This window comes from Callospermophilus lateralis, chromosome 2, assembly GCF_048772815.1.
Source record: "Callospermophilus lateralis isolate mCalLat2 chromosome 2, mCalLat2.hap1, whole genome shotgun sequence".
Classification (NCBI taxonomy): Eukaryota; Metazoa; Chordata; class Mammalia; order Rodentia; family Sciuridae; genus Callospermophilus; species Callospermophilus lateralis.
In genome coordinates, this window is record NC_135306.1 from 21,591,898 (window position 1) to 21,614,763 (window position 22,866).

At 39.7% G+C, this 22,866-nt stretch overlaps 1 protein-coding gene across 1 annotated transcript in view; it reads right to left on the reverse strand.

The window, feature by feature from the left end:
* Ugcg (UDP-glucose ceramide glucosyltransferase) overlaps window positions 1-22,459 on the reverse strand; it is a 37,476-nt gene extending 15,017 nt beyond the window's left edge. Inside the window, exons 1-2 of the mRNA XM_076845680.2 lie at window positions 21,955-22,459; window positions 2,351-2,492 (exon numbers count right to left, since the gene is read on the reverse strand). Coding sequence (XP_076701795.1) covers window positions 2,351-2,492; window positions 21,955-22,052 — 240 coding nt within the window. The 5' untranslated portion in view covers window positions 22,053-22,459. The remainder of the gene's footprint in view (window positions 1-2,350; window positions 2,493-21,954) is intronic.
* Between the last annotated feature and the right edge of the window lie 407 nt (window positions 22,460-22,866).

The window sequence follows — 22,866 nt, forward strand, 5'->3', positions numbered from 1 at the left end:
ATCTAATGGTTGGGAAAGAGCTTTTGCCATGTGAAGGCAAGGTAGTACTATATTTGGTCAAAACCTTTTTCAAAACCAAACAATTTCTAGGAAGTAAAGCAAGAAAAGAATGAAAACACTATGTCACAACATATCCCACTATTATGCATCAATTAAACAATTGCAATGCATGGAAAAAAAAGAGTGACTGAATGTGGAGGAGGGTGGGGTGACTGAATGGGGAAAGGATAAGATGATGGTTAAGAAAGTAAAATGAGATCACATTCCGTATCAATAAAGGTATATGATTTATAATTCTAAGCTTTGCCCTAATACTTATTCATAATGAATGAAAATATTTCATTCATAAAAATAAATTTTCCTTTGCATTTACTTATATAATGTGGGTCTTGAAAGCTTCCATTTTTCTTCTTGTAAAAGTTACTTTATAATTAATCTTATTTCTATCATTCTTTCCAAATTGTAATTTATAATTAATCTTATTTCTATTACTTTCCAATTTGCATCTCTAGTTAGAGGGGGAAACATATAATTATCTTATTTTTTGAAAATGACATATTTATTTGACTATATAATATATACATATAATTCAAATCTCTAAATTTTTAAAATAATAAACACATAATAGGCCAGAAGAAAATTTTGCTTTAATTAGTTCTCAATACATAAATCTAAAACTCACAAAGTGATAATATAAAAATAACACTAAAAAACCTGAAGGATACTCATGTCTATTAAGGCTACCATAGCTGTGTCTTTGCTGTTCTTTTCATTGGTGCTGCACCAAGAAAAATAAGGGCTCAAAGAAAGAGCATGAACACCGATCCCCCTGAGAAGTGTGGTATGTTCATCATCACCTGATAGTGCAGATTACAGAGACTAAAGAAACAGCAGGGAAGAGCCTCCAAGTAGCAAAAATAACTAAAAAAAAAAACCCTGAGGAAATGGTAAAAAATCGAGGCAAGTGAGTACTGACAAAGGGAAAATTAAGCTGTACTGAAAATCAAGCATGTAGAAATTTAAAGACACTTTGTTCTTACAAGTAATCTACACCCTTTGAAAAGCAGTGTCTCAAATAGGCTATTAATTGATTATGTTTTTATTTGTTCTTTTTAGTTATACATGACAGTAGAATATATTTTGACATATCACACACACATGGAGTATAACTTCCCATTCTTGTGGTTTACATTATGTGGAGTTACAATGGTCATTATTCACATAAGAACATAGGAAAGTTATGTCCCATTCATTCTACTGTCTTTCCTATTCCCATTCCCCTTCTCTTCCTTTCATTTCCCTTTGTCTAATTCAATGAACTTCTATTCTTCCTCCACTTATTGTAGGTTAATATCTGCATATGAAAGAGAACATTCCACCTTTGGTAATTTCACTAATTGGCTAATTTCACTTAGCTCAAATAGGCAATTTATAAACCTTCAGTAAAGCTAAATATGAAAATCAACGTGTATTAAGTTTGCCCAAAAAACTCAAAGTGAATACTAAAAGGAATCTATAAAAATAATACAATTCTATCTTAAGAAAACTGGAAGTTCTCCAATGAAGGGACACACTGAGTTGTAGATGCAGATTATATAGGTAAGTGGTATGAGCAATACAATTAAGCATTAAAAATCAGAATAAAGAAATTAAAAATTAGGTAAGATGAGACCTCTGCTTGCCACTAACCATAACCCCTTCTAGGCTCAAAGCCAGTTTCTCAAGGGGATTCATGTTAGTCCTAGCTGTATTCATTCCATTTCAGACCACTACACCCTGTTTCTCACTCACATCCTCCTCTTCCTTCTGTTTTCATATGAATCTCACAGAACAAGATTTTTTTTTGTGGGGGGGGGGGCGGTGGGAGGTACCAGTGATTTAAACCAGGGGGCACTCGGCCACTGAGCCACATCCCCAGCCCTACTTTGTATTTTATTTAGAGACAGGGTCTCACTGAGTTGCTTAGCACCTTGCCATTGCTGAGGCTGGCTTTGAACTTGAGATCCTCCTGTCTCAACCTCCCAAGCTGGGGATAACAGGTGTCCGCCACCATGCCCAGCTGGAACAAGATTTTTATACTCATACCACCAGCACCTGACCATGTCTTAAGTTCCAGGAGGCTCACTACTTTAGATGGACATATAGATGCTTAAGACAAGGAAATTACACCCCTTGGTCATCTCTACCGCTGTCCTGTGACAACTACTACTGAAGCTTAAATGTTATAGTCCAACATCACGGTGAATTTTCAAATCTTTCACTGTATGCAGTGTGAAAATTCCTAAGTGTTTATGAGAGAAGAATAAACACATGCTCCAGCCCATTTCTAGTGTTACAATGTTGTACTTACTTTGGGATAATCCAATTCAAAGAATGTTTCCAAGTTGTTGATGAGGTTAGGATCTACCCCTTTCAGTGGTTTCAGAAGAGAGACACCTGGAAGCTTGCTATATGGCTGTTTGTCTGTTGCCTTCTTATTGAGGTGTAATCGGCTGTAAAGCAAATGACACATAATTTATTTCTAGAGAATATATTAGTGTCAAATCAAAATAAAGCACATAGCAAGCTATCAATAAATTACTAAATCCTACAATGAGATTTTTAAAAGCTGACATCTTTCTAAAAAAGAAGACCTGAAAATGAAGAAAGTATAACCAATTAAGCTTTTGGTTTAGGAAAAACAGAACTAAGCAGAACAAATGTTCCAATGAAGAACTCAGATGACTCTCTGTTTATTATTGTGTTCTCGGTGCTTAAGAATTATGCTGGGCATAGAGGAAAGACATGGCGAAGAAATGAGTGACAGTGATAGCCCACACGTTATTGCTCTTCCTCTTGAACTGCCATCAAGGTGGGCAAAGAACTATAGGTAAAATAAATAGCAGGTAAACTAAAATTCATTATCTATGCCAGAAAAATATAAAACAAAACAAGAAAGTTTTGAGAAAATTATAAACAGTCCAGATAATATATAATTGAAAGGAACGTCAAACATCTTAAGGGGAAGAAGAAAATGGGATAATGACTTTTGATACTAATAAGCTCAGAATGGCAGGAGTAGAATAAGGGAAGTTGAAAAAAGGAGAAAAATTCTCAATGAGAAAAATGTCTGTTAACAACACTGGAAGATATGCCAGTGTCAAGTTGGCCAAGGTTCTCACTAGTGGTGCTTCAGCACAGGGCCCTTGCTGAAAAAAATTCCTGCCAATCAGTGTCCACTGTACCTCGGGCTGTCGAAACAAAAGATGCCACATGAGACAGAGTGGTGAGGTTTCTAAAGCAGAGCACTAAAGACTTCCTCTCTGCTTCTCTTAAGTACATTGCAAGTACTTCTCAAAAGGAAGTCTCCAAGTGTTAACAGTAACTAGATGCTAGAAAAATCACGGGTCCCCTGCAAGATATTCTCAGACACATTTTCCCACATTTTACTGTGTCTAAAATTAATGGCATCTTATAATTGCTGCCAACCAGATGGCAGTCCTGACAGAATTGTGAAAAACAATAATAAGACCTTTGAGAAGATTAGTAAAATAAAACAAAACAACCCCCCCCATACACACACCTAGTGTCAATGCATCTTTTAATCAAAGAATTACACTATGACCCTATGAATGACTTGGAAGCACAGCACGACGAGCAGCCAGCTGCAAGCTCACTCCCAGCTATTTAAGGCGAGGATGTGCTATGATAAACACCTCATGTTTCAGAAATGGCCACGGAAACATCTTTACAGGAAGAAAACAGGCTACATACAATGGAACCGTTTTTAATTGGTAAGAAATGCATAGAACACGGTAGTGTTAATTTCTGATCCACAACATCAAACACCAGAAAATACGGAACATCCTTTACAGCAGGGCTATTCAGAGTGTGCTCTGGTCCACCAGCTGCCTTTTGCTGGTCTGCAATGAGAAGAAACTAACGGAAAGCCTAAGAAACTTACAACAATTTATTTTCACTGTCGTTTGGCAAACTTATCAGTTCACGGCAATCTGGAAAATATAAGAATGAATCTTTTGCCACAGACAGTGTGGAAATCACTCATCTCCAGAGTGCACCTAGAGGGCCCACAGAGGCAAAACTAGGATCTACGGAGCTGGAATACCACAGAAATCACCCTTTGCCCATTTCCAATAAAACTGCAGACCAGCTGTCTGGAAAAACCTACCCGATACAGGAATTTGGATGGCTGAGGGGTAAAAAGTTCGTATCACACATTTTGATTGATTAAATCAGTAACATGTTCATATGGTTGAAATCACTAAAAATATTAAATGTTCTCCTAAAAGAAGTCTCCTCTCCCCGTCACCCTTTCTAATCATTACTTCCCCCAGGGATTATTAGTTTCTTACTCATCCTTCCAGAGATTTAAAAAATGTGTATAGAAGCCAAAACATCCAAACTGTGCGTATGCATGCATGTATGTGTGAACAAAATATAATTTTCTCCCCTCCCTTTAAATTCAAACATGTTAAAAATAAAGCATGTTTTAAAATACATGATTGAACTGTTAGGAAAATATTTAAAAGGCCTCCTATGTCAGAAACAAGAACTTTTCAGTGAGTATATGCCGAGACCAATGCTCAGCTCCAGGCCATCTGCTGGTCTTGGGTGACCTAGAGACGGAGACAAGCCTGACATAAGAATGACAGGCAATCTGTTCTGAAAGCCTGGTATAAATCTAGCATCCCTGAAAGGCAAGGCAGAAAAGGCCTGGCCCTAAGAGGAGGCCGGGGATGCTGCTTATCTTAGATTCAGTCCTAAGTGTTATAAAATAAAAGGAAAAGTCTTTTTGGAAAACACCCCATCAAGTGGGTTTGGGGCCCCGAACGCAAAGTATCTGTGTTGCCTGAACAAAACTCAAGAGAAGGAATGAAAAACCATCAACTAGGACCACGAAGCTATGAAAAGAACCACGCAATACCTAAAAAGGAAAGTTGTCTTGTTGACATTAGGAATTCAATAGACAGGTTAAGACAGAAGTTCACATACACCCAGTGTAAGAGAGAACTAGAAACTAGATCTGTAGCAATCACCCAAAATACATCACAGAGAGACTAAGAGGCAAACACACAGAGAATCATGAAAGAGTTTAGGAGTGGACAACAGAACTCTGAAATCTCATTAGTTTTTATCTATTTTCCCCATTATGTGACCATTAAATAATAAGAAACTTGTCTCAAAACACTTACATTAAGTGCTGACCAATTTATAGTGAAACCCAGCCCACTGATAATTCCATTGCATTTGGCAGACATTAAATTAAGAACAGAACAGCAACAAGGGCCATTTAAACTACTCAGTAGTCTTACAGTTTTCAGTTTGTGAAAATGTTGAGAGTGAATCCTGTTTTCCTCTTCTTCCTCGCCTTAAAATATTGTACTTCAAATATTAACATGGATGCACCTGCTATCCTTTTAAGAGCTTTTCATATTGAGAATGCAGTATTTTATCATAAACTCATTCTGACTCTCCAAATAGCAGTGAAAGCTTGTGGGCAAAGAGAACTGATAAGTAGTATATCTGAAATTTCTACTCAAAAATAGTTATAGGTCAGACTATATGGCAGAACCCTCAAGATTCTCATCTGCAATCGCTCTTTAGTAGGATTTTCTTTCCATAGCCCAAGGGGTGAGCTTGTCATGTACCCCCTAGGATATAAGATTCTACTTTGCAGAATACTGTTTTGACTTATGAAATAAACTGACAGAGGCCCATAATACAAATTACATAAAATGTCTACCAAAATAATGAAAGAATACCCATTAAATCACAAAGCATGTGATTTTGATTAAATCACAAAACTTGCATGGTGTTTGGCATATAGTGATGCTCCACATTATTTAGAGTTCACTTAGTGAAAAATCTATTTTGAGCCCGTTCAACATTATCCTACAGACTGGAGATACAATGAAGAACAGGCAAATTATCTACAGTCAGCAAGTTGTGGTTTAATGAGGGGAGTTGCACAAATTCTTATAAAATTCTTCTGGATGACAAGAAAGCTATGCTCTGGAGCAAGGATGTAGTAACTCTGCCTGCCACGCACAGAAACGAGACCTTGGCCATGATCAGTGTGTTGTAAATCAACCTACAGCTGTATGTTTCAAATTGTGATCAGCAGCCCATTTATACTTTTCTCAAAAATGGTCTGGGGTGGAGTCCTCCAAGTGGGCCATTTTTGTTTGATTGATTGATTGATTGTTTTGTACTGGGGATTGAACATAGGGGGGGCTTTACCACAGAGCTACATTCCCAGGTTCCCCACCACCACCTTTTTATTTTTTATTTATTTTTTTTATCTTGAGACAGTCTTGCTAAGTTGCCGAGGCTGGCCTCAAACTTGTGATGCTCCTGTCTCAGCCTCCTGAGTTGCTTAGATTACAGGCATGCACCACTGTGCCTGGCTCGCTTGAGCCAGTTTTATGAGTGTTTCTGACAAAGTATTGCAAGGTTTACTGGTTTTGAACCAGTTTTTATTTCAGTATCTCAGATCAGGACTTCCGCATTAGGTACAGTATGAACTTGAGCCTAAGGCACCTACCCGTTGACAGAGTTTTACCTGGTTACCCATTTCCACTCTCAGCCTAGCACAGATGACTTGCTTTCTGCTAGGATTGTGGGAACACACTGCTCTCTTATTCCAGGTTTTATACCTGGAATCCAGTTCTAACATCCTATAGAGTATTTGGCTTACAGCCTTGACCTTTTTATTAAGGGGTACTTTCTTATTGAAGTACAACACAGGTAAATTTACAGTCTGAAGAATTTCCCAAGGTAAAACTCCCTGTAACCTGAACCCATATCATGAAAAGAAAGTATCACCAAAACCCCCAAAGTTCATGCACATCCACCTCTATGGACTCCCTCCTCTCCACGGTAATCGCTATCCTGACCAACAGCAGATTAATATTGCCTAATCAAATTTTATATAAATGGAATCCCTTTAGATATACTCTTTGTGTCTGGCTTCTTTTGCCTAACAGCATCTCTGTGAGATTTATCCACATTATTACATTCAGCTAAAATTTATTCATGCTTAATACAGTGTAGTATTCCTTATATTGATATGCCTAACTTTATCTACTTTTGGTTAGTGGACAGTTGGGCTGTTTACAGTTTGAAGCTATTAAAAATAGTATGCAGAGTTGTGTGCTTACACAAGTACTGCACAGATATTAAAAAACAAGGCCCCCTTCTTCCAGACTTCAACTTTTGGACAAGATGAAAGATTAGAGACTAGATTACTCTTCCACTTGAAGCAACAAAAAAAAACAGAAAAAAATCAGGCAAAATATAGGGAAGGATGGCTTTGAGATACTGGACATTAGATACTGGACATTACTGGACATTTTTTCAGTCTCAAGAGCACATTCTTGAGACTGAAAAAAAAAAGTGGGTGGGGGGGTGAGCTCTACAACTGCCCCCATTTATTGCTTCAGGCCATTTCTAGGCCATGGTGCAGGAAAGGGGAACCCAGGCAAAGTCCAGCAGACTCTACCACTCAGAGGGGATGGTACTGAGTCCAGAAAAACATTCAGCACCCAACACAAAGTGAAATCTGAAACACGTGGCATCTAATAAAAAATTGCCAGATATACAAGGAACCAGGAAAATACAACCAATGATGAGGAGAGAAATCAATAAATAGAAGCCAACGCAGAAATGTCACTGAGCAGGTGACATGAGTAGGTACGGCAAACTGCTCTGGATTCCTTCTTTGTTTGTGAATCGTGATGGAGATTTTCCTTTCTTATTTCCAGGGCTGCATGCTCATTCTCAATCGAGCACACGTGTTGTATGACCACAACATCATCTCCATGTATTTAGAATAGGATTGGTGCTTGTCACCTGTGCACCGGCCACCTCTCATTTAAAAGTAATTTCTGCCCAAGTCTCTCTACATACATGATACACGCTATCATTAAAGTATGTTTAGGCTGGGTGTGGTGGTGCATGCCTGCAATCCCAGCAGCTGGGGAGGCTGAAGCAGAAGGATGGCAAGTTCAAAGCCAGCCTCAGCAAAGGCTAAGGTCCTAAGCAACTCAGACCCTGTCTCTAAATAAAATACTAAATAGGGCTGGGGATGTGGCTCAGTGGTCAAGTGCCCGAGTTCAATTACAGTACCAAAAAAACCACAAAAGTATATTTACACACCCTGGAAGGAGAGAGAGGGAAGCATCTAACATTCGACAGATGGCATTCCTTTAAGACTGTCACACTCCAAGTGTGGTGCACTGACCAGCAGCCCTAGTATCTCCTGGAGCTTGTGAAAATATCTGTCTCAGCTCCCCTACCCCTCAGAACTACTGAAACAGAATCTGCATTTTAACAAGATCTCCAGGTGATTCGTGGGCACATTCAAGCTTGGGAAGAAATACTTTAAAATTCCTTTGTGCTATAGCCTCTTCCTCCACTTCACAGACAATGCTGAAAAGGAGCCCAGCCTCTTGGCAAGAAAAAAACATGAAAGACTAAAAGGAAGATAACAGGACTATTTTTGTATTCACAGAAGTAAAGAAAAAAAAAGTACAAGTATGGGAGAAGGCAGGGGGGCAATATTCTAAAGGTCCCCCGGCAAAAAAAAAAAAAAAGGTACATAAGCCAAAAAAGCAGCAGAGGGAAGGGCAGGAAATAAAAAGTCAAGGGAAAAATGAAACTTCAGAATTCATGGGGTCTGGCCAGTGTTCAATGAGGGGTGGAGGAGGTGATGACTCTCAGGTTTGGGCTTTGGTAACTAGTGCCATTCATAAAATCTGGCCACAATCACAGATGGAAGAAAGCAATGAACATTATTTTGAACACAATAAAGTTACTCTTAAGACATGAAGTGGTAATCTCTTTCTCAGGGGGCTAGCAGTTGGCCACTGTGAGTAAGGACAGTGCCCAGAGGAAGTGAACACAATTTAATGAACCAGCCTGAGCCTAAGGTATGCATTTTCTTAAACATCCCAAGTGATTCTAACACAGGATGACACTGCACAAGAGAAAAACCACAGTAAACTATAAATTTATAGGCCCCAGCAAATTTCCAGGCCCCAGCAAAACAATGTTAGAGAGTACACTCTTAGTATTTTTTTAGGTTGTTGAATAGATTACAGGTAAATAAACAGATACAGAGCTCAAAAGGTAAGACTGGTCTAGAGACAAAAATATGGGAGTCATCCATATACTATCTACAGGTGGTTAAGAATGAATAAAATATCATGCTAAGGGAAATAAGCCATCCCAAAAAACCAAAGGCCGGAATGTTTTCTCTGATATTCAGATACTAATTCACAATTAGGGAACAAGGGGCTAGGGAAGAATAGAGTTACTTTGGATTAGGTAGAGAGAGAAGTGAAGGGAGGGGAGGGGTATGGGGATAGAAAAAGTAGTAGAATGAATCAGACATTATAACCCTATGTACATCTATGACTACATGACGGTGTGATTCTACATCACGGACAACCAGAAAAATGAGAAATTATACTCCATTTATGTATGATGTGTCAAAGTACATTTCACTGTCATGTATAACTAATTAGAACAAATTTTTAAAAAGTAGAGAAATCACATGAAAAAAAGATGAATATAGCTTATATTATCAAAAGTAATATATGAAGTGTTCAAGAGTGAGTGGTGATCAGAGGTAGAAAGACAGCCAGGATGAAAGTAACAGAAAGATTTATGTGGGTGGCTGTTTTCTTCCTCAAGGGATCAAGAAAGAACAACATTAAAAGTTGCCAAGAGGTCAAGACAAGAACTGAAATGTCCACTAGATTTAGTATGTACTTGATGACCTCTGAGCACTTTTGGCAGGGATGGAGTAGTTGATGGAGCCTCGGGGTACAGATTAGTTCCCTGAAACCCTGCAGGGAGGGAAAGGGCCAAAGAGTGACTAGATGAAGCACAAAGATCTGTTTGGTTTTGTAAGAATGCCCGAGGACACAGGCTAAGGGGAAAGAGCTAGTTAAAGAAAAAGAAAAGAAAAAAAAAATTTAATGGCATGATAGGATCCACAGTGTGAAGCAGGAATTAAGATAAATCTGCCAAGAATGTGGTAGAATGGTGAAGATTTAGAAGAGGTAATGGATGACAGAGCTAAATAAAGAAACAAAGTACTGCCAGTTAGCACTGTAGGCTTGGCTGAGATCTGAGACCATGAATGTGTAGTAGTACTAATCCACATGGCGTGTGATTACCCTCTGCAGGATTTGAAAGTTGAGAAGCTATAAATTATTGGATGGATTCAGGATAGCGGGGCAGACTGATATAAGGCCAGGCAAGGTGAAGCGAGGCAAAGCGCAGGATAATAAAGTGATGAACTGCAGGTTCGGGCTACGGGGAGAACTAAATGAAGCCAAGAGGAAGCACATGCAGGAAACATGGATCAACAGTCTAGGGCAGCTGTTCTCGGTCCAGGCTGTACATCAAAATCACCTGAGGAAGTTGATTTTTAAATCCTGATGCTGAGACCAATTAAATCTGAATCTCTTGGGGTGGGGTCCAGGTGGCAGTACTTTTTAAGCCATTCATGTCATTCCAAAGTGCCATCTGGGTGGAGAACCACAGACCCAGGAAGACTAGGTTACTACTGTAAGAACAGAGGAGGGCCCAGGTGGAAACTTAAAGACTAGCAATTATGGGATGGACTGAAAATAATGTGAAGAGTAGGAGAGGTGAATGAGCAGGGGCCTTCTCCACCATAATCTAAGTGTTTCCAATGCCACAGACTAAGACAGCAAGTGGAGAAATCCTCATTTAGATACCCTATCCCTATGGATTACTTCCGGGGTTATTTTGAAGTCACCTCTGGCAGTATATAGCATAGTGATTTAAGAGTCTGGGCTGGTGGCAGACTGCCTAGGTTTCTATCCCAGCTTACTAGCTGTGCCCTTGGGCAAGTTACTTCTTTAAGTGTTTTTTAAAGTGTGTATAATAGGCCATAGGCCAGGTAAAGTGGTGCACATCTGTAATCCCAGTGGCTTCGGAGGCTGAGGCAAGAGGATGGCGAGTTCAAAGCCAGCCTTAGCAAGAGATGCTAAGCAACTCAGTGAGACCCTGTCTCTAAATAAAATACAAAATAGGGCTGGGGATGCAGTTCACTGGTTGAGTGCCCCTCAGTTCAATCCCTTGTATCCAAAAATAAAATAAATAAAAGTGTGCATAATAGTACCTATCTTACAGGGAAGCTGTGAGAAAGACATGAGATTAAAGCCACAAAGAAAAATATACCTATTACTATCCATAACTTTAAAATAAGACCTATGCTATAATTTCAAAGACTTTTCCACCAAAATGTAATTTCTCTGAAGTATCATAGTTTTGATTAGGGATTTAGAGACGTCAAATATTGCTGAGACATATGGCAAATTGGAAAGACTAGAAATTCATATATTTCCAAAAGATTCATATATATCTATATTAAGCCATTATGATGATTTTTTTGTTTTCATTTTTTTATTTCTTTCCAAGTATAATCCTTGAATGCTTTTTTTAAAAAACATAAAATAAACTTGTATGTACTAAGAAAGATTAAAAGGGGAGAAAAAAATTATCCAAAGCCCCCAATTATGGTTAAAACAAAATTAAGTCAAAACATGGCATAAAACACACCTAATGTAAGTTTAAATCATGCCCACTATTTAGGTTAACATTGTATGTAAAGCTAAAGTCACACCATATATTTAGCAAATTTAAAGTGCTATAGACATCCAAAAGCATAAAACCATGCAAGTTTAAGAGTAAGGAACACTGAATATCACAAATTATTTTCCAACAAAAATGGCCTGTTACTGTTTTGCTCATTTGTTTTTTAGCCATGCTCTCCTCTTAAACCATGAAATGGGTTCTTAGCTGGGCAGAGATGCTGCATAGTCCTGGCTTCTCTTAATGCTCCTATCCTCAGAGGCTGACTCAAGACACTGGGTAACAAGAACCCCTGTCCCTTGGCTAGTACAGGCAGAAGGTGGCTCCCTCAGAGCTAAGACCAGCAAGGCAGAACTGTTTCCACTCTGCAGCAGATACAAGGCAGAAAGCAACTGCTAGTTATTATGTAACTTCAAGCTACTGCCTTTTAGTATGAAGATGTTGAAAAAGTTCCAGAAGATACTGTAGCGACTATGTTTGTTCTATTGACCATTATATTCCAATGGCCAGCACAGGCCCCAGAGAAGCTACACACCAGCTTTCCCACCCCACTCAGGGTGAGAGAGGAAGCCCCTTCCCCTAGTCTCTAACACCTAGAAAGCGCTCCGTGGCAAGGCAAGCTCTCAGGCATTTGGACCACAAGCGTTAAAATCATTTGTGATTTTTAACAACATTCTTAGTTCTCTTGAAATATAATCTGCCCTCCTAACACATATATCCATTTAATTTTCAGAAATTTGATTTTATTATACTTTCAGAAATGCAGTGAGTATATAAAGGGCATGGCCTTCCTATACAAATCATCAATGACTTGATTCCATTTTTCATAAAGAGTAAAATGATCCTGATACAGGTAGGCAATTCTGGGGAGTAAGAAAGCATAGTAAAATTCCAATAGATGTATCGTTTTCCCAAGGGATTGTTTTTAAATTAAATTTTAAATCGGGAGCTAGATTCACCATCTAAAAAAAAAAAAAAAAGGCATTCAGGTGTTCTAAAGACATTAACACCCCCAAGGACAGGGACAGGGAAGTGCTCAGGACTGGAACTGCCAACTCTGGTGACAGAGGAGGAGTGGAGGCACCAGAGTGGTGCTTCCTCAAAGCAACTTAGTCCAGCCTAAAGTCCAAAGGTGGTGAGTGATGAGTCAGAGGCAAAAGAGAGAGACCTTCAGGGTCCTGCTTTTTCCAGTGTGAGCTAGAAGGACATCTATCAATTCAGGGAAAACTTCAAAGAACTTCAAGTGACAGTAAGAAATATTAAGGGGTTCTGCCAGCATTATACCTGCCTTAGCTTCATGATCCTAACTGCCTCTGAATTGATGGGATGGCCTTATGTTAGCTTAGTTGATTCTCCAACTCCGCCTGCCCCCCCCCTTTTTTTCATGGAGAAAAGCAATTTTATTCTTTCAAGAGAAGATACCAACAGAGGTTGAGAATAGGAGCACCTAGCCCTGTCCCCTGTCCAAAGCAGGAATCTGAGATAAGGTCACACCTGAACAGTTTGGGCTTCCCCCCTGTGGCAGTGGGGAGGGGAAGGCAGGCCCAGGAGTGGGACTTTGTTCTGTCAGTACTAGGAGCAGCCCACACCTAGACTTGGTGACAGGACAGAGTGTGACCCTTCTGTTGCCACCTGAGCAATCTGAAGAAGGGCTGGCAGAAGGCTCCTTATAGGTCCCCTAAGTATGACTCTCAAATCAGACCTCTCCACCCATCTGTCCCACTCCTGCAAACATGAGAACAGGCAGGTGCCCAGCTTTGTTATTATTTCCTAGCATCCAAGTCTCTAAAATTGTTACTTTTTCATCATGTTAGCTGATTGTTTAGTCTTTTCATCTTTTTATTCTCATCGACCACAATGATTTTTCAGTTAATGCTTTGTACCATTTTTAACTGGTTTCTTTTACAGTTTTCTATTCTAATTTAGTTTCAGCAAGAGGGAAGCCTGATAGGAGGGGAAGCCCTTGGAAAGAGAAGACAAAATTGAACCACAGCAGTGGTGGGCGGTGCTCTTTCCCCTTCAGGTGGCTGGCAGCAGGTTCGGCAGCAACCTTATATAGCTCTTCTCCACCAGATGTGAGGCACAAGACTTGCATTTAACAATTCCAAGAAAGAATATGGATTCCACAAGGACAAAGGTCACCTTGCTTAACAGACCCAGACTGCTATTTTACAGTTCTGCTATGGAATTCAGTTAAAACAATTTATCTAAACCCAGGAATTTATCTCCTCTGCTCCACGCCACCACGTTTGTTTGTTAATATTTCACACAAAATTAGGTTGATTCTGATATCAGCAGGCCCATACAGTCCATGTCAGCAGTTCCCAGTGATTAAAGACTAAAGGCCTTTGTTGTTGTTGCTGTTATGATTTTGTTCTGGAAGGTGGTGGTTATGTGATTCTGGTTGGTATGTGTCATGACTAATATTATTGACACAGTACTTATCATTTTAAAATGGCATTGCAACAAAATGGGCTTCAGTAGCAATACAAAGCATACCTTCCAGTGTAACCTTGACTCTCCGGACAAGATTCCCCAGAGAAAGAAAAATAACTGACAATGAGTTAGCTGTACAGGAAAACACAACTATTTCCACTGGACAATAAACACCAATATTACAAAATATAAAAAAGTCCACCACCATAGAAAACAAAGAGAAGATCCTTATTAAGTTCTCAAACAGGAATGTAAGACCCAATTCAATAATCCTTTAGTGACAACAGAATTAGCTTCAGTGTATAGAAAACATGTAGAACACAGCATTTTGCTGATTGCTTAGTAGATCTGCACTCACTAGAAAGCACTTCAAAACACAGCACCCACAAACACACCACAGGCCCAAAGCCACCTTTGCATCAAAAGGAAACTAATGAGACTGTCTCTATACTCTTCTACAAAATCCCCTAAAATTACTCTTTTAAAGTGAACTTAGGGCTGAGGCTGTGGCTCAGTGGTAGAGCACTTGCCTAGCATGTATGAAGCACTGGGTTCAATTCTCAGCACCACATATATAAGTAAATGAATAAAAGTAAAGGTCTATACATCAAAAAAAAAATATATATATATATATATATATAAAAGAAAAAGTGAACTTAATGTTAAAATACTATTACACATGAATACTATTCATGTATAAAATAAAATTCCATGACTGGAGAAAAAGCATTTGTGATCCAAATCAGGATAGCCCTGGGCTATGACTGCCCCAAAGACAGATCTGAGTATCAAAATTATTTATGGGAAAGACAGCCAGTCCATTGGAAAAACCTTTGGAAGAAAATTCAGATTTAACAAAGAATCTGAAGGTAAACAAGTTACTGATGTAGCCCTATTCCTATTTTAACTTGTAACTAGTTAGAAAAAGTGAGTTAAAGATTTTACTTGTGGGGCTGGGGTTGTGGCCCAGTGGTAGAGCACTTGCCTAGCATGAGCGAGGCCCTGGGTTCAATCCTCAGCACCACACACAAACAAACAAACAAATAAATAAATAAAGGTCCATCAATAACTAATAAAAAAATATTTTAAAAAAAGATTTTACTTGTTCTAATCAGTTTCATTAAAATCTATGAGTCATTGAAAGCATCCCAAATTCTATGATGTACCTCAAACCACAATGGCCATCAGAGACTGAATTAATGAATAAATAAAAATCCAGCATTGCTACGGGAGAAACCTCAAAGATCATTCATTTAACAGGTAGTAACTGAGTGCTTAGTAGACCCTGAATACAGACTAGTAAATAAGACATCATCTCTATCCTCAAAAATCTAATGAGAAAAGAGACATTCATTTACAATTTAGATGAGTAAATCCGAAGTACTATGAAAAGACACAGAGGGAGCATCTAATCCAGTAGGGAACTACACATAATATGACAAGCCAGGGAGCCAGGCACAGTGGCACATGCCTGTAATCCCAGCAACTCAGTAGGCTGAGGCAGGAGGATCACAAGTTTGAGGATAGCCTCAGCAATTTAGTGAGGCCCTGAGCAAACTCAGTGAGATCTTGTCTCAAAATAATAACAAACAAATAAATAAATAGTTGGGGGTGTGGCTCAGTGGTAAAGCACCTCTGGGTTCAACTCCCAGTACCAAAAAATTAATTAATTAATTAAAATATAAAATTACTTGAATGAGCAGGAGTTATAGAAAAAGGAAAAAAGAAGAGAGAATTCTACAGAAAATCCATTGCATATTAAAGACAAATGCCACCAACTCAACAATACAGAAGAAACAGGTAGGTACAAGGGCATGGTATGCTAAGGAGCTGTACATATCTTGTTAGGGAGTCTGATTTTTAACCTGAAGGCACTGGGGAGTCATAGTAAGTCTTTAAGCATATGAACCAAGATTAGTGTTCCAGAAGGATAAACTAGAAAGAAAGCAAGGATGCAGGGAAAGATACCAGTGAGCAGAAATAGTTTCCATAATCTAGGGTAGATAGAAAGGTGTATGGGGGCTGGGGATGTGGCTCAAGCAGTAGCGCGCTCGCCTGGCATGTGTGAGGCCCAGGTTCCATCCTCAGCACCACATACAAACAAAGATGTTGTGTCCGCCGAAAACTGAAAAATAAATATTAAAAAAATTCTCTCTCTCTCTCCTTAAAAAAAAAGAAAAAGAAAGGTGTATGGAACTAATTATGTAGCAAAAGGGAGGAAGAAATGAATCAATAGAATTATCACTGAATACTGAAACTAAATTATAATTTTCATTCTACTCCTTAAAGGTAACATACGATTGTTTCTAGGCTCAGGTTATAGAGGCTCAACTGCCGAAATGTTTAATTCATTCATCATGAAGTGGTCCTGCCACAATGACTTTGACTGATCAACTTTTTTTTTTCAGGTACTAAGGATAGAGCACTCCTGGGTTCAGTCCCTAGTACCTATCACTGAGCCAGTCCTTTTTTTATGTGTTATTTTGAGATAGGATCTAAGTTGCCAAGGCTGGCCTCAAACTTGTAATCCTCCTGCCTCAACCTCCTAAACTGCTGGGATTACAGACATATGCCACCACACCCACATCTGATCAACATTTGACCAAAGTCCAAGTGCATCTTCAGGTTTAAACCAGAAAAGAAGTTCTCGATTTTTATTTCATCAAGGTTTAGCAGACCAATGTATACGTGAATTTAAGCCCCAATTCATACCACCTAAATATTCTAAATACTAAAATTTAGATTAAAAACACAACTAGCTTCTGACAGGTAGTTTATTGCAATTGTAATCACAATGAACACATAACCTCCATTCAAAAGTTATGCAAATGGTATAAAATGCTCTGCTGGAAACCTTAGAAATGTATTTGTACAAAGCAGAATTCACTTGAAAAAACCTCCAGGAAAAGGACCTCTGCTTTACTAGAGGACAGTTAGTATCTGTGGATACTAGTCAATGAACAGGAAACACAGAGTCTAATGCTAAACATTAGGACATTACAAAAGAGGGGGAAAGTGATAATCCGAGGGACAGAGTTGGGTGGGGAAAAGAAAGGAGAAAAAGAATAAAGGGCAGTAAAAAAAGGAAAGGTGTCCGTCCTGCATAGATACCCTCATCATCCCACAAGATGGCTCTGAGGGGCTAAGAGGGAAGAAGACACCTAGTTTCAGACCTATGTTTGCTTTCCCTCAGTCCCCAACTACCAAGCCATGCTTACTCTCACAAAAGGGAAGGGGGGGGGGCGGAACAGCACGAAGATCACCAAATAACTCTGCCTGCTGAGGCTCTCGTCATCAACTACTTTTAGGAAATCAAAAATCTTGGGAATAAGACCCTTCCAACAAGTATCTGCCATCTAAAATTATAGGAAATGACTAAGCCTCAATTCAGTATTAAAATTGGAAGGAGCAAAGCGGCTGGTGGAGATAATGTCACGTGAAGATGATTCTAAACACTGGAAATATTGGTTTTCTAGTTTGTAAGTTATCACGGCTTTTAAAATTGCAGGCTTACAGCCTCAGCACCTTATGGAGGCCCTAGTCTAAGGAAGTCTCTGTCTCAAAAATATAAAAAGGGCTGGGGATGTGGCCCAGTGGTTAAGCATCCCTGGGTTCAATCCTGATACCAAAATTTTTTTTAAATTGCAGGCTTAAATGAACTGTAAGACATCTATAAAATCAGAACAAATAACCTCACTAAATAATAGTTGTTTATTGTTCTAATCAACTTCAGCTCTATTTTTTTTAAATAAAGCCCAATCCTTAGCTCTTTATTTGAAAGAAGATACAAAAAAAAATCAAGACTAACTTAAGTAGATGCCATTATACACTGATATACATGGTGTTTAATATTTCTAATATAACCAGTTTTTAAAATGCTTTAATTTTTCCTTGAAATCTCTTTACAATATTATAATATTTATAATATAAATATTACTTAAACATTTTGAATAAGGAGAAGCCATGCTCCTTAATCTGACACCTAGATATAGAGCAATAAGTTTTTAAGAATAGGTTCCATTTCTACCAGTGGCAAGCACACATTTTCAGAAGTATCAATACCTGTTAACTGGTATGCTGCCTTATTTTAAAAAAGGATTTGAGGATATAGAATATGTATTTAGAAAACATATCCTTTAATAAAATATAAACTATCCAGCACAGTATTTTAACCAATATATTGTTGCCAAAGTTCTTTAACCTTGTTTGTCAAATGTTGAGATTCAACTGCAATTTTACTAAATACAGTTGGGAGAGGGAGATGAAAAAGTGCTTAGTTATCTGTTTGAAAACGACTCATTGAACTGGGAGGCATCTTTTAATTCAATTAAAAAAAAAAGTATCAAATCAAAAATCCTGATGGTGAAATCAGACCAGAAAAAAATACTTATCAAAAAAGATGAAACTTAATTTATACACAAATTAATCTGTTGATTATCTACCTTCCATCGGTTATTCAATCATAAAAATATTCACAGGTTTACTGCAATTAACAAGGCCCTCCAAACTGTAACAAACTAATTGCATTCTCTTTGATTTTCACATGCTTTTCAGGAACCTGTTACTATCAGTAAAAAAGGCAGTTTTGTGGGGCTATAGACAATACAAAGCCTCTCTACATTATCTCAACTAAGCTAAAAATTTGCCCAAGAGTAAAAAACTTAAAAAGTATTTTAAGAAAACATCTGTTGTTTACCATTAAGCCAAAGGAAATAAAACAATTCCAGAGTGGTCTCAAGTTTAAGAACATTTCCAGATGCTTATCTGAAATGGGGTTAATTTTAACTAAAGAGGTATGATATTTATAATTACAAATATATAATGGAGGGAGGCAGAATATCATGGTCCCATGTGGAAATTCAGGCTTTTCCAAATGAAGCTATAAATTTAATTTCAACCAAAACAATAAGAAAAAGATTCCTTCAGAGTCAAACAAAGACTTTAAAGTTCATCTTTAAATAAAAATGGGTACCAATTCAAAACATTTTGCAAAAGAACAAGGAGAGGTTTGCCTCACCAGTTAATAAAATTTCATTAATTAAAAACAAAAACTAGATTAATAAATATAAATACAAGGATTAATAAATCTGTGAAATGCCACTGGAAGTCCTCTAAAATACCCAAGTATAAAGAAGAAACTATAAAGATGGTATTTTCAAAAGAGTGGAATTATCAATAATTTGAAAAATGATTTTGGGACAAATGAAACTAAAATAATCAGGGCTCTAGAATCTCATAACAAAGCAAAATATCAGGTGCACTAAAGAGTAAAATTAAAAATTTAAGAAAGAAGCAAGGCATGGAGGCACACACTTTAATCCCAGTGTCTTGAGAGGCTGAGGCAGGAGGACTACAAGTTCAAAACCAATCTCAGAGATTTAGCAAGATCCTATCTCTAAAATAAAAAAGTACAAAGGGCTAGGATATGGCTTAGGGCTTAGGTGCCCATCCCTGGTACACCCCCCCCCCAAAAAAAAATACTTAGGAGCAGGTAGTATATAAATATATGAAAAATATTTGACAGGACTGGTAATTAATAAAACAACAAAAACAAAACACAGTGAAAAGCCTAATACTTTGTAAGAGAAATGGGCACCATCATACAATGTTACCAAGCCTATGAATAGATACAACATTTTTACAGAACAATTTGTATTACAGTTTAAAAGATACACCACTTCTACTGCGTGTGGTGGTGCACTCCTGTAATGCCAGCTACTCAGAAAGCTGAGGACCACAAGTTCCAGACCAGCCTCCGCAACTTGGTGAGACACTGTCTCAAAATAAAAATTGAAAAAGGTCTGGGGATGTAGCTCAGTGGTAGAATCTTTGCCTAGCATCCACGAAGCCTTGGGTTCAATCCCCAGCACCAAAAAACAAAAAACAAACAAAACAGTGTTGTTTTATAAACTGCAAACAACCTAAATGTCATCAATAACAAAGAATAAAAATGTTAGACTCTCATAAATCTATTAGAAGTAATGCAGAGATGGGTGCAGCGGAACACTCTGTGAACCCAACTACTTAGGAGGCTAAGACAGGAGGATCACCAACTTTCAGGCCAGCTTGGGCAACCTGGTGAGACCCTGTTCCAAAATACAAAAATAAAAAAGGGACTGGAGTGGAACTCAGTGCGAGAGTACCCCTGGATTCAATCCCCAGTACCAAAAAACAAATAATTTTAAAAACTGCAGAGATATTAATTATTGACATAAAAAGAAATGGTCATGACATTTTACATGTCAGCTCCACTTCAACAAAGACCTTGGATGTTTTATTTCTAGCACCTTGAACAGTGCTTTGTACTAAACTGACTCTCATAACCATTTATTAATTAGATGAATTTGAAAAGGTTTCCCCCTTTTTTTCTTGCTCTAGCTCTGTCTCTCTGACACACAGATATAACTGAAATGACAGTCACAAAAGATTAACAAGGTAATGTTTGGGTATACGTGTTTTTAACTCTCTTCTTTATTCCTCTCCATATTGCCTAAATTCATTATATAGTGAGCATTTTTATTTTTATGACTGGGAAAAGTAACACTTTTTTTTTTTTCTTTAAAGAACCCATACATATACTTAAAATGAACACCAGTACATGTTCAGTACCTACAACTCAAAAACTCCAAAAACCAATATCAACAATATGGAAGTAGCATGTTTTCTTTCTCTTTCAAAGAAATATCAATGTATACTGTACAAGGAGCATCTTTCTATAGCATCAGGAAGTGCCACACTCTATTAATAAAAAGCAATATTTCCAAAAAGAAAAGCACACCTTTTTTTTTTCTGTAGTAAAAAGGGGAAAAAATTAAAAACCTAGAAGAAACGAATTTCTTCAAGTCCTCTGGTCTCCTAAGAGACTCCCTATTAGGATAAAGTTTAAAAATGTTCTTTATTTTTACTTTTTTCCTCCCAGGCTAAAAGCCAAGTGCATCCACATCAGTAATGTGCGCTACACAATTCTTTCATTTATTTACGCAGGCAAACTTAATCTTAGAGACACTGAGTGAAATATCAAAACTAGCCACAAATCGCATGTCTCCACCTTTTCACCCTATTCTGTTTTATTCACAGGCTTTATAGCTACCCGGAATAAACTTCTTTGGATTTTTGTCATCGTATCTTCCTTCAAGAATGTAAGCTCCATGAGGACAGGAATTATGTCTTGCTCACCAAGTATGTCCCAGCCAAGAACAGTAAATGGTATCTTGTCGGCCTCAAGAAGTATTTGTTAAATACTGTAGAGATAAGGAGGGCAGGAGAAGGGTACAAATCTAAACAAGACAATAAAAGAGGAACTAGAAGAAAAAAAGAAAACCATACTGAAATGTAGACACTAAGAATGACTCAAAGCTATAACAACCAGATCGGAGGTTTAGTGGACATTTTTCAAGGTGGACAGGTGCTTCACACCTATCAGAGCGCACTGAACACTTCCAGGAAGAAGAGAATCCACAGGGAGCTCTCCAGGTAGCTGTGAGCAGCTGCCGGAAGAGTGGAATCGATCATCACCGTAACAGAAATGTGGTCCATGCCGAGAGAAAAAAACAATACACCATACATCTTGGCCCAGATGAAAAAAATCACACGAATCCCAGTACAATCAGTACAAGCAGCCTGATATGTAAGGAACAGCCTTCTTTCCCCCTGGCTTTTCAATAGCCTGCAACCCTGCAACCCCTTCACTGGTCACTTTTCCTACCCAAGGACCCTCGCTCCTCACCCCATCCTGTATGAGGGAAGAGGGGATGGAGGGAAGCGTCTGACTAGCTTTCTTCACCCCTCCCAAGCACAGTCCCCTCCAAAACACAAATACCTCCCACTCCCGCCTTTCCCCGAGGCCCAGACCCTAGCCACGAGCCCCTCCAGCTGCCCCTCACTCACGTGTAGATGATGGCCATGAAATGCATCAGCCACAGCACCAAGAAGAGGACGAACCCGAACACGGCCATTCCCTCCAGGGCCAGGTCCAGCAGCGCCATCCCACGGCCCGCCGGCCCGGCCCGGCCCGCTCCGGCTGCGGCCGCGGACAGCGCTCCTGCCGGAGGAGGACAGGGTGGGCGCCCGGTGCGGGGGCGCGGGAACCGAGAGGAAGGTGGGGAGAGGAAGGGGCGGAGGGGGGTGGGGACGGAAGGGGCGGGCAGGGCCTGCGCGCCCCCGCCCGCGGGCACTCGCCCGCGCGCTGTCCTCGGCGCGCTCGCGGCTGCGGGCGCTGCGGTGGCCGGGCTCAGTGATCTGGGCTGCCGCTGCCCGTGGCTCTGATTCGTGTGTCCAGACCTTTGCGGCCGCTGGCCGGACCCTACGCACCGCCGCCGCCCTGCCTCCCCGCTGCCCTGCTTCCTCGCCGCTGGGCTGCGGGCGGTGCAGCTCCGCCGTCCTGCTCCGCCGCCGCGGCTCCGCGCACTAATCGAAACCAGCGGATCGCGCCCCGACTCCTCGGCGGGGCGAGCCGCGGCTCCCGCCCCTCGGAGGGGCGGTGCATCCTCTCCTCCCCGCCTACCCCGCCGCTCGCGCGCCCGCTGCGTCGCCGGCGCTCGCGCGCCCCTGGGCGGCTTGTGCTGGACGCGCGCCGGGCTTTCCCCAGGCTGCTCTGTCCAGATGCCGCCCACCTAGCCTCCTAGGCGCCGGGAACAGGCTGCCTTACAGCTTGAGCTGTGCTCGTTCCTTGGCGGCGTTGGTGACTCGGGAACCGGGTGCCGGGTTCGGAGGCTGCTCCTCCTCTCTCCGGCTCTGCAGTCCCGTGATTCCCCCAGAAAAAAGACACGGTTAGCTTCCCGACCTTGTCTCGAAATTCAT